General features: G+C 35.8%; 1 protein-coding gene across 2 annotated transcripts in view; it reads right to left on the bottom strand.

Annotated features, from left to right (window-relative positions):
* Positions 1 to 211: 211 nt before the first annotated feature.
* Positions 212 to 15,582, bottom strand: part of LOC144291794 (uncharacterized) — a 135,521-nt gene continuing 120,150 nt past the window's right edge. For both annotated transcript variants that reach the window (XM_077861586.1, XM_077861587.1), the window contains one exon: positions 212 to 1,329. In XM_077861586.1, the coding sequence (XP_077717712.1) occupies positions 1,275 to 1,329 (55 nt within the window). In that variant the 3' untranslated portion in view covers positions 212 to 1,274. The remainder of the gene's footprint in view (positions 1,330 to 15,582) is intronic.

The raw sequence follows: 15,582 nt of genomic DNA, 5'->3' as shown, positions 1-15,582 counted from the left end.
AGAAAGATAGAAGAATTGAGAAAAGCTGTTAGGTTCACAGAGGTCTCGAGATGCCTAGATAAATTTTTTTCTGCACTGCCTGAGTTTTATTATTGGTTCCTGGTTTAGTAATTTACTAAAATTACAGGATATTCTTCATCTCTTTTTCTAAATGTTATAGGAGACAGATAATTAGTTTTTTAAAAAAAGATTTTATTTAGTATTCATTCATGAGAGACACACACAGAGAGGCAGAGACGTAGAGGGAGATGCAGACTCCTTGCCAGGATCCTGATGTGTGACTCGATCCCAGGACCCTGGGAATCACAACCTGAGCCAAAGGCAGACACGCAACCACTGAGACACTCAGGCGTCCAGGCAATCAGTTCTTTAAGGTGATTTTGTATTGCTGCTGCATATACTCTATAGAAGTCAGAGGGAATGCAACAGACCTGAAAGACAGCAAGCCTACCACCTACAACACACACATACACCAAACAAAACTTTGGCAGTCTGCAAATGATGCTTAACATTTTTTTGGAGACTTGGAAGAGAAAAACAAGATCAATGACAGCAAAAACTGATCAGTACTATTTTGGCACTATCTCTATATATACTGTGTATAAAAACTGCCTCAATGGTATTAACATAATTCTTTGATTTGGGACACAATTAGCTAGAAGATCCATATACAACAATATATTCTTCATATTTTGTATATCTTCAGGATACCTTCCATCATCATTAATATAAATAGACTTTTACAATAACATATTAGCTAATTTTGTCTTTTGGATTCTTTACATCTAGGAAATCAACATTTCCTAACGCCCCAACATAGAATATGTTACATTGAAAACACACCTGTAAGAAACAGTAAACTAAATTATGCTCCCAAACTGCTCCTACACATAAAACTACAAAATAGAATTCAAACTTCATTTCCCTTATATAATTTAATTTTTCCTTATTTAAATGAGAGATACAATGGTTTGGCTATCAATATATATTTGGTGTTCAAAACTTGAACTTTCTTGTAGTTTGAGATCCATTTTCACTAATCAACACACCGTTAATAAAGTTCCTTCATCTTTGTCACTGTTTTTCCATTGTGTTTTTAAAAAATTGCTTTTTAAAATTATTAATTTTGTGTAAATATTCCATTACATATCAATGCTTTTAAAATAGTATTTAAAATAAATTACCTTTTCCAGTAACCAACCATGTCACAAAGGCCACTTTGAATCACTTCTACTCCTGTTATTGTGTCATATCCAATTTGAAATAAAGCAGTTTTACAGCATATATTGTGTTAGAGTGAACACAAGGACTTGGCAAACACGATTAAATCTATGGAGAAAAAAATAAAAGAATAAACAGTTTTACTGTGGTGAAACTATAGGGATTAATATATTTATTTCAAAATAACATTTAATAAGTATATGATACTAAGAACTCAAATGTTTCCTTTTCAAAGACAGAGACCAAGATACAACAGAGCTGATGGATTTATACGGTACTGCCAAGCGTGTTCTTCATTAATTATATTGGGAAAACAGTACACCCATCATCTGGGCTGTTCAGTGGATGCCTTTTAGTAATATGTCGAGTAGATCTGCCTCCTACAGTTTAAGTACCTAAACATAGATTCTGATATGCTTGCCTAAGATAAAAGGAATATATTCACCAATGAATTAAGTGAATTTCAGAAAGTCACCAAGCATTGCCTTATCATTCATTTTCTTCTTTCATCCCTGGCTTCTCAATACAATGAAAAACATGACCAAGAATTTTTCAATGAGGATTAGCTTCAAAGTTATGATAAAGTTAATATAGCTGATTTCTCTTCAAGGGGTGCCATCTCAATTTCTATTTCTATTATATTCCTCTATAGAGCACAGAAAATATGAAAACTGTAGAGCCCTATTGTCCCTCCCTTCTCCCCACACCCCCAAAAATAGTAAGTACAGAAGTATTGTGAATTACCACATCCCAAATAAGGTAATAACACATTAGTTTACAAAGTCACTTATAGAAATGGGTGTTTAGGGATAGCCCTGCTGGCTGGGCTTTTTTTATAGAATTTTTATGTTATCCAAACTTTAAGTTTACAATGGATGATAACAGAAATCATATCCGTATATCCCAAGATTAAGCAATCTTTTTTTTTTATCTTTACTGAGGAATAAGTGACAACTATAAAGGTATAAATTTAAAATATACAACACAATGACTTGATAGGCATACATATTGTAGAATGATTATCAAGATCACCTCACATAGTTAACAGAGGTAACATCTTTTTCGAGGGAGGCAAGTGTGTAAGATCTACTTTCAACAACTTTCAAGTATGCAATATTGTACTATTAACTATAGTCACCATACATTTAATCCTCATATTTTATTATTCTGAAATCAATAACTTAAAGTTTGTGCCCTTTAATCTCTATTAATCCATTGCCTCCTCCCTCTAGTCCATGGCAACCATCATTCTATTGTTTCTATGCAAATTTTTTGTTTGGTTTTTGTTTTTAGAGTCTACATGTAAGTGACATCAAACAGCCTTTGTCTTTCTCTTTCTGTCTTATTTTACCTAGCATAATGTCCTGCAGGTTTATCCATATTAAGATTCACCAATCTGGACCAGAAAACAAGGTCAATTTGATTGCAAATAAGTGAATTATGGGAACATGAGTGATATCAGCCTGATTTTAGGAAATCACAACCCATCAAAATATCCCCATGCTGTTACTGGGACTGCCATATATGAGCTCTCAAAGGCTTAGCATCTAGTCAGAGGCAGATGGGAAAAACAACCAAAGCTCTGCTGAAAGGAAAATTTAGAAGTGAAAAACATTTTAAAACAGCAATTTTCAACAGATTGTTCAAAGTTGAAAATCGCTTTCTTCTACTGCAAATATCTCTTCTCATAGCTCCTCTCTGGCTGAAGTGGTACCCCAGGCCTGGACCAGCCCTTTGGCTGCTGCTACAGTCAGCAGGAAACTCAAGATCAAGGGCAGAAATCCCAAAGAGGCTGAAAGGACCTTGCCCTTTATTTTCTCCCATTTCCTCTCAACTACCCATCTCTCCATACTTTTAATGAAGTTAATTTGGAGTCGCAGCTTTGCTGCTGCCCCTGTATGGTAGTGTCGCTTGTAGAAGTCAGTCACCAGGGGCACCTGGGTGGCTCAGTGGTTGAGCATCCGCCTTTGGCTCATCTTGTTAACCTCAAGATCCTGGGATCAAGTCCCTGTCAGGAGCCTGCTTCACCCTCTGCCTATGTTTCTGCCTTTCTCACTGTGTCTCTCATGAATAAATAAATAAATAATCTTTAATTAAAAAAAAAAAAAAGAAAAAGAAGTCAGTCACCAAGTATTATTTGCCTTTTTCCTTATACCATGCTCTAAAACACCCTTGGGTAAGTTGCTGGTGAAGCCTCACTGCTTACTCTCTTTGCCATGAAAAGCTCCCCATCCATGTTGACTATGATAGTCTCTAATCTGGACTCCAAGAAAGGAGGTTGAGAATGTCACAGTCCCCAACTTTTAGCCACATTTTGTCACATGGGCCTTAAAGTTACTCTGCTTGTGTTTAGAATCTCACCAAGTCTCTATGAAGAAGTTCCCATCGGTTTCTGACTCACCTCTAACCAGAAAGATCTAATCTCCCTTCAGGATTCTTGAAATAGATGAAATATCAGCTACTTTTTACCCTCTTGTAAGACTTTTGCCATGTGGTGCATTCTGATGAGAGATGAAATGGTGACTCAGAGTCCAGTATCTTGGAGCAAAGAACGGCCTGAAGGGGTTACACCGTCAGGCACCGTCAAGATGTTCAGGTGCCGAGGTGAAGCCCCCACTCCGGGTTGGCTCTTGGTTTTATTATCGTACAATGTAAAGTATGTGTAAACGTGTAAACAAAGAAGGAAAAACAGCTCAAAAAACCAATCATGAGAAGGGCAACAGAGAACTGCATATGTGACTATCTGCAAGGGTATCAGAGGTGCATTAATGTGGGGGCTGCGGGGATGGGACAGCCGACCTCAGCAGGCCTGGCTATGTCCCACCATCTTTTGTACTGTTTTCAGTATGGACTGGTGGCAGGAATAATTGGCTTCTGCCACATGCATAAAGGTGTTGTCATTCATGTGTTTCCCTGTTCTTATTCTTTCTTTTACCCACTGAGGTCCTGCTCTCCCACAGACTTCTATTATTCCTTGCTCACAGTTAAAATACTCAATTTTTATTAATATCTATAGTTGTAACCTAGACCCAGGAAAGAGAGTGAGGATTGAATTTAAAAGATGTCATCACTAAATATATCTTTAGCCTGAATAATTTGTGTTTTTCAGATCTTCTCTGCATCTTGTTCTGTGACCTTGAGACTAACCTTTATGATTTTATCAATAGAGTCTCTCTTGAACTTGGATTTAGTCAATGAGAGGCAAGGAGGACAGCAATATCAGATTATCCATCATGCTGGCTGCTTTCTGGACACCTCACAGCAGTTGACAATGTTCCTCCTACCCGGGGCACAGCTTCTGTCTCCTAGCAGGTGGCTCTTTTCCTCTGTCAGTTTTCTCTGATTCCCGAGAAATTGGTCCTCCTTGGCTTCAAGATTAGAAGTCATAATAGTTTCCCACTGTTGTTAATGTTAGGGTTCTTTTCTTTTAAATTTATTTATTTATTTGAGAGAGACAGTGCATATAAGCAGGAGGAGAGGGAGAGCAAGGGAGAGAATTCTTCAGACTCCCCGCTGAGCAGAGCTCTGTCCCAGGACCCAGGGATCATGGCCTGAGCTGATGGCAGACGCTTAACCGACTGAGCCAACCAGGTGCCCCTAATGTTAGGATTCTTTACCAACTCTTATTGGTTTCCTTGTGACCTCTTCTCAATTTCCTTGCTTGGCTGTGGAGTCTATTATCAGTAAGAATGCTAATGCAATCTGTTCTCCATCATAGAGATTCAAATGTGGCAGCACTTTAGAAAGAAAAATATAAAACAGTCTAAATTAATTGGTGATGTCCCTCTGCCACCACAGATAAGGAGCTCAGTCTGGCCCCTCTGTAAATCCTGGCTTCTCATTTTTTCCCATTCACATACATCCTCTTTTTCTATCCTAAACCTTTCTGACTTCGCTGATTAAGGCAAATATTAACTAGCTCAGTTTAGTGAGTCTTTTGGTTGTTTGTGAGTCATTTAACAATGTGAAATGATTCAGTTGAAGTATCAGAGATTTTTTCTATATGGTAAGAGATTCATGTTCAAAAGCCTAAACAATAGTTTTTTGAGAAAATATTGCAAAGAAAACCAGTCAACCTAATTCTTTCCTGCATTGTGAAGAGCGCTTAGTCCCTGAATATCCCCACCAAGAATATTCTTCAGAGATAATCACCGTTTAGTAAGTAAGGGCATAGTCACAAATTTTGATACATTTGTGATTTCTGAAAAAGACATGATATGAAAAAAAGGGCCACTAAGAACTATTGCTCCCTTTTGTGAGAGAATCCCCTGCTAATAAGTACAATTCCCGAAGCATCTTATAGGATTTAAAGCAATATTTCAGAAGTCTACTTACTTAATATATGTTAGAATGACTCATCTTTACTCTCACTGCTTCACTGTTCCTAAGTGTAACTCTCCAAGGATTTCTTTACATGAAAACCCATTTCTCCAGACAACTTTAAAGTATTTTACAAATTAAGTTATTGGAAAAGCTTTAAGAGTAAAGTTTAACATAATGGCTTTCAAAAGTCATTTGTTATTCCATTGCCACAAATATAAATTATTAAAATATTGTATTTGAAGTCATATTATTCATGCAATCTTATTTTCAATAGGTTTGTAAATACTTATGTTAAAAGCATTTGGTCATATTATTAGAAGTTTCAAAAAGATATTTTCATATAGTATTTAATTAGGTATAATTATATCTATAATTATGTTATGTGCTATATGTGTATATAGTATATATGTAATATAAAGTGCTGATTGATTGATTCCCTGTTGTCAGATACGTAGAAGGCTTTCACTTCTTAATTATATTTTGGATTATTTTATTATTAGTTTCTTGAAAGCATGATTCCTGGTGTCAGACTATAGTCATGTTTTTAACTCTCAATATTTATTGTTAAATTCCAATCCAGTATCATTATTTACACTTTCACCAAGAATTGGAAGAAAGATGTTTCCCTGCCCCATTTCTTAATTTGATATCATGGAGAGTTTACATAGTAGGCATCCAATGTAGAGATAGCATATACATTTGCTCCCAATTTCTGATTTCATGGCATTTTTATTGAGAGACTCTGAAAAAATACTGTCTTGCATATTCTGTTTTTAAGGCTATTTCTATGCCATTTATGTTTTGAAAATATTAAATATTTCATCTATTTTGTACCCTGGCGTTGAATATGTATCTACTCTGAATCTTGTAATTTTCTGCCACCCAACACAAACTAATAATACTTCAGTTGTCTTGACAAAATAATTAACTTATTGCAGAATCTAAGTTTTATATATTCACGTATATCACTAATTTTAAGAAAAAAAGAGAACTTTGAAAATGTTTTATTTCACTTGAAATGCTATAAAATGTTTGTCAGTTTTGAAAATTTCAGAGGAGCCCTTAAAATACTACGTGCAAAGAGCAAGTCATACTCTGCTATCTCTACTTTCATTTCCATTATAGTTTCACTTCTAAAGGTTGAAATATACTATATAGATAGATAGATAGATAGATAGATAGATAGATAGATAGATAGCATTTTACCTTTATAACCTTAAGGCAGTCACTCAAACTATTCTGCAAAACAATTTTCAGTTTCTGACCTTCTGGTTGGTCTCCTGACATCCAGGACATCCAAGCATGTTGCCATATGTTACGGCAACCTGCTTCCTGGAAATGTGATACATGATGCCTGCCTTTATTCATCCTAATGGCAAATGAAGGTCCAGGAAACCACTTTCCTTAGAAAGGCAAGAGTAATAAGAAAATTGACAAGCTGTATCCCTCAATATAGAATCATTTCTAAAGCCGTATTATTCATTTATGTGTGTTTCTTAATCAGATTGATTATCTGACATATTAAATCTAAGTCTGGACTGTTGATAAGAAAAAGTTGTTTCTCTGCTCACATGTAAGAAGAATAAATTGTCGGAGGATATGAATTGCCATTGCCTGGGACAGAAATATGGTGTCAGGAAGTTCCTGTTTAACTTCCCTGTTCAATATTTAGTGGCACACTGGGAAGTCAAAGCCAGAAATTCAAGGAGCCAGCTGGCAGTGTGGAGAACAATTTGGCCTTGGAACTTCACCCCTTGTGAGGATGAAATGAGACAAGCATGATAACTCCTTAAAAAAGTTTAAAATATTATAGACAGATGAAAGGTATTAAGAGTTGGGTCAAATGAATTTGGGGACAAAAGAGCCTCTTTTCCTTGCATTCTCAAGACAGTGCTAGGAGTACAGCTGAGCTGCAAAATGATCCTTTCATAGGTTGTAACATAACTGCTGGAGAAAAACCAGTGCTTCTTGAAGATGTACAAGAGACATAAAGTAAATGGTAGGTACAAAACAGCAAGACAAAACAAAGTGTAAACTTCATAGGTCACAAATAATATACTTTTTGTATTTTAGACAAAAGTTCACTTTTTAGAAGTATAGTTGTAGTGATTGCTTTATGAGGCGACCTACTATATGTGTCATTCTTTAATGTCTTCAGGACCTCAAGAATGGCCTGGCACACACACAAAAATATTCTTTTGAGTTAATAAATATAAATTTAGCAAGTATTTTGTCCAAAAGTTCTCTAAGTAACCAGATCTCTTAACAGATTACCCTTGAGATCATTACTCCTACCACTATTGTCTTAAAGCAGAACCACAGAATACAGGAAAAGTAAGTTGATAGTCTGGATAAGCAAAGTATACCCCTGCCACTGACCTTGAAATGATGTTCCTATCCATCTAAAGATATTTCTTCTCTTTGCCATTCCTGAGTTCATATAGCCAAGTTCCAGTCCATCTGTCTTGTTATAATAACTCAAAGGATCAATACTTTTCAGGTTTATATAATACTTTCTCTGCTAAGTTGAGTTTTTTAGTAGCTATTCATATCACATAGTGCCTTCTTATGCATATTCTTTTAATTTTTATCTCTTAAGCTATGCTTTATTTTGTTCTAACAAGTACTAAAGTAGCTCAGTGAAGCTGGCTTATTATGTGATCATTACAGACAGGACATTTTGAGCTTATACACCTACTGAAATATCCCTACACTGGTGATAGAGAGCAAAAGAGCAAAGTTCAAAATAAGGAATAAGCTCATGTCCCCTTGGGATTCCTCATGGAAGCCACTTAATGCAAGTCAGAGCTCCCACATACTTGACACCTGTATAGTTAACAGTCATATTACTCAGTTTTTCCAACTAGCTCTTTGATCCTTAGAGGGATAAGGGACAGTTTTACTGTCTCTCAACAACTGTTTACAAATTGGAGATGGTCTGCTTTTAACATATTGTTCCTAACTACATCACTATCATTCAAATAAAATAAACATCATTGTATATATAAATTAATATGAGAGAATTGTGTTTTATGCTTAGTCTACACACTTATAAAGTATATAGTTATAGTTCTGCAGTATCTAGAATAGTCAAGTAGAGAAAACTTAGGTCTCAATTATCTGACATGTCATTGTGTTATGGATTAAACTGTATCTCTCCAAAATTCATATTTTGAAGTCCAACCCCCAATGTGATTGTGTTTCAAAATAGGGACTGTATAGGGGTATTTAGGGTTCAAAGAAATCATAAATGTGGAGGCCTTATTTAGATAGAACCAAAGTCCTTATAAGAAGAGAAAAAGACCCCAGAGCTCTGTCTCTACATGATCATAGAGAAAAGGCCATGTGAGGATACAGCAAGAAAGTAACTGTCTAGAATTAGGGAAGAGAGCTCTCATCAGAAACTGAATTTATTGGCACCTTGATCACGGATTTCTATCTAGCCTCGAACTGTGAGAGGATAAAGGTCTGTTGTTTAAGCCACCTAGTCCGCGGTATTTTGTTATGGTAGCCCAAGCTGACTGATATGCAGAGCAAAGTTTGATCGGTACGTATTATCCTATATGATTACCCTACTTTGTACTTCACTGTCCACCTCTAGTTATAGCTATAATGTCAACGTCTGATGGAAATGATTTCATCTGTGACTTTCCTGAGACATAGTTAAAGCATTTCATTTTGCAGAGTGTGGGAAATGATTTTGAGTTTAATCCAGTTCTTAAAAGACAAAAGTTGGCATCACAAAAACTCCCATCATCACCGGCACTAATTAGTCTCCTTCCTGACAGCTGAAGTAGGTATGGCTAGGGCTGAATATTAATCCAAGATGGAAAAAAAAAATGCCCCTTCCCTCTGAGTTGATCTTTCTCATGGTTGAGATATATTTCTTCAGAAGCCAAGGGAATCTTAATCTTTGCTCTCCTAGTTTTCTGACCAATTAGAGTATTTTACACTTCTGCCATTATGACATATTCCACCACAAGATAATATTACAGCAGAGTTACTAAAAAAAACAACTTGTAATGTCTATATAAAAAGTGATGCAGAACTGTAGTATATCTTGAAAACTAAAACACCTGAGCAATATGAAACATTTTTTCACATTAGAAATCATGCATGCAATGTTCATTCCTTACACCTTCAAAATAAGTTTAAAAAAATAAAATGACCTGACTTTATTGCAGAGAATAGAAGAAAGTATTCATGAAATCCATTAATCAGTGAAAATTCAAATCAGTTGACCATCAGGTGGGTTTTTTTCTTTCTATTTAGCTTACTTAGCACTTCTACTTTTTGCTTTGAATTTGCAAAGTGCTTATCAGCCTTATTAGTTAACCCTTGTAATGTGTCCATGAAATAGATGGATGGCAAGCATTAGTGTGACATACATTAGTGTACTCCTTTGAGAGATGCTAGCAATGAAGCACATGGAGGTTAAATGATTGCTACATGATTGCCCATCAAGTCTGAAGAAAAAAGTGTTGGTTTCAATTCCCTACCTCCTAATCCTTTCCAATAACAAGGCTAAAACTAAACATAAGATCATCCACAAGGATCTAATGTGTAGTCTCCTTTAAAAATGAAAGCTCTCAAAAGCATTTTCTTAGGCTACTGAAAATCTATCCATTGAACAAGTATATTAGATATATATTTCTTTGTCACTTCCCCATTTAAGATGGGATCATCTCAAGAGGCTATGACATAAATTGTTGTGGAAAAGATCGATTACTTTAAAAGCTTTTTCCTTTTAACAGATCAGATAGTCATTATATTTCACCCTTTTGCATGTGATTTTCATTGAGCCATTTTAATCATTTACTCATTTGAAAAAATTTCACCAAAACCAAGAGGTTCTACAAACCTATTTATCACATCTGGCTCTCCTTGCTAATCACTGGGTTTGAACTTCTGGGAACTGGGGACAACTGTCTGACTATAGAATCCATTTCTTTAGAAGTATATATATATTTTAAAGAGCTCTTCATTTCTCTTCATGAGTCAGACTCTCTACCTCATTTATAATCCTTTCTCTCATTTGAGGACATCATTAGAGAATGTTTATGAGAAATGAAAAAAGGGTATGTTTTGAACCTAAGGGTAAAAAGAAAGATACCGTAGTCAGTTCAATGGGAAGAAGACTAAATGGTTCATTATCCTGACAGGTAAGTCATTTAATTTCACATTTTTTCCCAGTATTTTACCCCTTTTGTTACTTTACACTTTTGTTATTTGGAAATGGATCCAGAGGAAAAAAGTATTCAGGGTAAAATTCATGGTATTTCATTGCCTCTTTCACAACATAAATGACAAATGGTGGGAAATAAAGTAAAAAGGTATTTGATACAACGAAATTCACAGACATGAATTGTTCATCTTTCTTAACCCTGACCATGGGAATTCTAGCATATTGAAATAGTTGGAGAGTATAATAAACCAACGATTGATATTTTATAAGTTTTTGCAATTTACAAAATATTCCTGCATTCAGTATTTGATTTGATCCTTATATTAAGTTTGAGAAGTTGTTGTTATATATCACAATTTGTAGTTAAAGAAAATATAGCCCAGAAATTCTAAGAGTTGTCCAAGTCATGTGGATGATAATTTAAAAGTCCTACAGCCTGGACATGAACCTTTTGACACCAAGTCCAGAGGAATTCTCCTTAGTATTTCATATCACTATTTTACACTGTGGATCTATGGAAAATATTCACAAATAAATCTTGGAGTATGTGCAATAATTCCTGTTGCACCTAAAACAATAAATATGAAAGTCATGACTGAGACAATGCCAATAAAATCTTGATAAATGCTTCTCATATTAACCCACAAGGATATAGACCAAAATAGCTTATATTTTCAATAAGTTGTTGAGAATTTTCACCCTCCTATCTGCAATTAACCAAGTGGGTGGTTTCCAAATGAAAATTGATCCAGAAATGTTTCATGTGATTATTGCACAGGAGCTAAAATTACTTTTAAAAGCTCCAAAGAATAACATTCCAAATGTGTTTAAGTGTAAATTAAGTACCTGTCCACATATCTAGGAATCCTGTAATACAGCCTAAAATTTTTGTGGTATTTCACATATCTTCCTAATGGGCCATTAACGAGAGTTAATGTGCTTCCAAAAGGACCCACCCTATGACCAATAAATTCTGTCTACTTCATGAAACCATACTTTTGTGGAACCAAATCTTCAATGGCCTAAAGAATTGTCTAATTTTCTTACTCTGATAATGAACGTCCATCACAACTATCCCAGTTTCCTTCTTTAGCCTCCCCATAACTATTCACATTCATTAAATCCATTGTTATTGTTAAACCCATCTCCTCCTCCTTCTTCAGATTTATTTTGTGCTCTTTGAAATGGACATCTAAAACATTCAACCCTTTTTCTTGTGTATCCCAATCCAAAACTTTGTCTCTATTTTGAACTCCAGCTTTTAGAACATATAATGTTAATTTGACATTTAAAATACACTGCCATTCTTGCATCATATTAAATATTTTTAAATCTCTGGGTTTATTTCACTTTAACACATCTATTTTTTAAGTGAATTAATATAATCAAACATTATATTTGCCAACAGTCATTACATGCTAGGTCCAAACACCAGTTAAGCACTTTAAATACACTTCCTTACTTAAAATGACAACCCAGAAGTCGGTACTGTTATTATTCCCATTTCATTAACGAGCACATTGTGACTAAAAAGGTTAAGTTTCATGGCTAGTGTTAACAGTTAGTTGTAAGATAATTAGCAAAAGAAGAGCTGAAACCAGGTATTTTTGACTCTAGAACTCAATTCTACCTTACCACACAACCTCTATCAAAGATTATAATTGAGGATGGAAGTTATGACTTAAAAATATTTATATTCTAAATAGAGTGTTGTATTCTGGATCAATTTCTAAAACAGAAAAAGAATATTGGTAAAAAAAAACCAATGAAATCCAAATAAAGTTTCTAGTTTAGTTAAAAGTAATGCACCAAGGTTAATTTCTTAGTTTTTTTTATTAAAGATTTTATTTATTTATTTATTTATTTATTTATTTATTTATTTATTTATGAGCGAGAGAGAGAGAGAGAGAGAGAGAGAGAGGCAGAGACACAGGCAGAGGGAAAAGCAGGCTCCATGCAGGGAGCCCGACGTAGGTGGGACTTGATCCCGGGACTCCAGGATCACGCCCCAGCCAAAGGCAGGTGCTAAACCTCTGAGCTACCCAGGGATCCCCAATTTCTTAGTTTTGACAAATGTACCATTGTTACTAAAGATGTTGACATTAGCACAAGCTGACCATACAAGAAGTCTCTGTATGTTGTGGCAAGTTTTATATCTGCTCATAATTGTTATTCTAGTTATATTTCCTCAGCTATATAACTTTATGCTCTTCCACACCCTCATAATTATCTCTTTGAATTTGTCTTGCTTATATTTGTGTGTATGTGACTACTTATTTTTGTTTCCTTCAACTTTGTCAACTTTATGATGGTAGGCATCATGCCTCATAAATTGTTTGATTCCTTCCTAAATTTTGCTAGACTCTCTTATACATAGTGACAGTGTAAATAAAATGGGTTATATTAATTTAAGTTTGATATTGATAATTTGAAGGTAATTTCTGGAGTTGTGAAAGATTTTCACATAGTCCACCATCCTCTTTCCTTTCACTTTCTTTTTCACCAACGGTGGGTAGCAAGATTGCCAGCATGGTTTATACCTATAGTCTGTGGCTATTAAATAAAATAGCTAAGTGAATTATATGATCCCAAAACCATGGCATCATCCATCCCTGGATGATGAAGTTAGACATTGTGGTGAATGAAATCTACTATTAGAATATATGTGGACTCAGACAGTGATGACAAACCAGTTGGTCTGGGTTTTTTAGTGCCCTGGAAAAAGACACATCAGGAACAAACATCACTGACCTATCTGAGAGTGCCTATCAGAGAAAAGACACCAAACAACAAGGAAGACAGGATGACTTGGTCAGTTGACATCCATCTGTTTCTGTCATTGGCTGCCAAAGTGCTGGTACAATAGGCACTTGAGGGATCCCTGGGTGGCGCAGCAGTTTAGTGCCTGCCTTTGGCCCAGGGCGCGATCCTGGAGACCCGGGATCGAATACCATGTCGGGCTCCCTGCATGAAGCCTGCTTCTCCCTCTGCCTGTGTCTCTGCCTCTTTCTCTCCTCTCTGTGTATTCTCATGAATAAATAAATAAAATCTTAAAAAAAAAACAATAGGCACTTGAATGGAGTAGTCATTGAGGAATAGTCTTTGTGGCAGAGATGGAAACTGTACAAGCACAACAGCATAGCTGCTGACAAAAGCAGACAGTGCTGCCTCTTGAGATCAATCAGCCTCTTGATGTCAAGTAGTCTAACTGGATCCCTTCTACTCTGGAAAGATCAGCGACTTATCTTAATTGGACCTAATACATATATTAGACATAAGTTTGCCTTTCTTGCTTGCAGAGCTTCAGTCAACATAATATTTGGGTATTTAATCTACTGACAAGCAATCTTACATGCTATGACATTGGACCAACAGACCTACTCTACAGGAAAGGAGGTGCAGTAACCAATGATGATTAGTGGCACAGGAGTAGGCATGAAGCCACAAGAATTTAGTGGTCAGAATCTAGTGGCTGAAAGCTTGCTGGTGGAACGATGTAAAAACCTATTGAAGATGCCTTTGAGAGGCCAGCTTGAATGTGATAACCAGTGAGGACAGTGTGCCATCCTCTAGGATGTAGCTAGCATATGCTCTACATAAGTGATTCATTGTATGGTGTGATATCTCATAAGCAGAACCCATGGGTCCAATAAAACAAAGGTGGAAGTAGTTCTCACCTTTAAAAAATGGAATCCACTATTATGCAATATGCATTACCTAAGAAATTTAGATTTTTGAATTGAGAAAATGGAATGTTTTTTCCCAAATACAAAACCACAGGCTGAGGCTTTTGTTTTTGTTTTTTCAAAATGTACTGGATCATAGTCTACAGGCTTTTTAAGAGTGAGCAATTTCATTTTTTTTTGGCCTGCATAAGGGGCAGATTTGTGAAAAATAGTTTTTAAAACTCCATTCCCTTCTTTTGGTTATCAAAGTTTCCCTGATAACCAAATAATCAGATCATGTAAGACATTAAGACATATGTTATATGACTCCATAAAGGCAAAAATCTTCCCCAGTGCCAGACTTTCCCAGTTCTAATAGCAGAAAGCTTGTCAGCACATGCCTCAGCTGCAATGGGTAAAGAAAGTGGCAAGGGATGCTCACAAATCCATCCCTCCTACTACATGTGCTCATCTCTCCCTGAACTTGAAGGTAGTTTTTAAAATTAACCCCCCAGCATTAGTGTGCCTTGCCTCATAGGTGGATGTAACAAATCGGTGGCAGTTGAATTAGAATTCTTTGCCCTTGACACTTCAAAGTACTGCTCAGCCCAGTGAGTTAATGGGATACTGCAATGGCAAATTATAGCATCCTGATTTCCAAATATGTTCAGACTTAAGAACAGAGTGACAGGACACGTTAAGTCATCAACCAGGAAAGATTTCTCCACTCGTGCCTTGAAAATGGGAATAAATGTGCAAATCTATACAATTGTGCTTCCTTTGCCATCTATCTTGTCAAAATGAAAATCGACATGGGAATCAAGTCAAATGTGCTTTAGCAGATTAGAAAGAAATAATGTATATTTTTCCTCTTGAGTCCCACAGAGCAACTATCACTTCTTGCTGTGCCAATTTGTCTTGGGCTAGTGGTTCTGAAGGTGAAACTTTGAAGGTCCTATGAATGAGAAGCCAGTACTATATAGAGTGAAATAAATACGGAAAGAACAATGTGTGGATTGAGCAAGATACCCTAGAATAAATGATAGATTGCATTATCTTTTTTGTTCCTTTCAAGAGAATATAGTGTTCTCTTTTTCTTTTTTTAAAGATTTTATTTATTTGAGAGAGAGAGAGCAAAAGCAGGGGGAGGAGCAGAGGGAGAGGGAAAAGCAGACTCCCCACTGAGCA

The sequence above is a fragment of the Canis aureus genome, chromosome 20 (assembly GCF_053574225.1).
Source record: "Canis aureus isolate CA01 chromosome 20, VMU_Caureus_v.1.0, whole genome shotgun sequence".
In the NCBI taxonomy this organism is placed as follows: Eukaryota; Metazoa; Chordata; class Mammalia; order Carnivora; family Canidae; genus Canis; species Canis aureus.
This window is presented reverse-complemented; position numbering and strand designations above follow the sequence as displayed.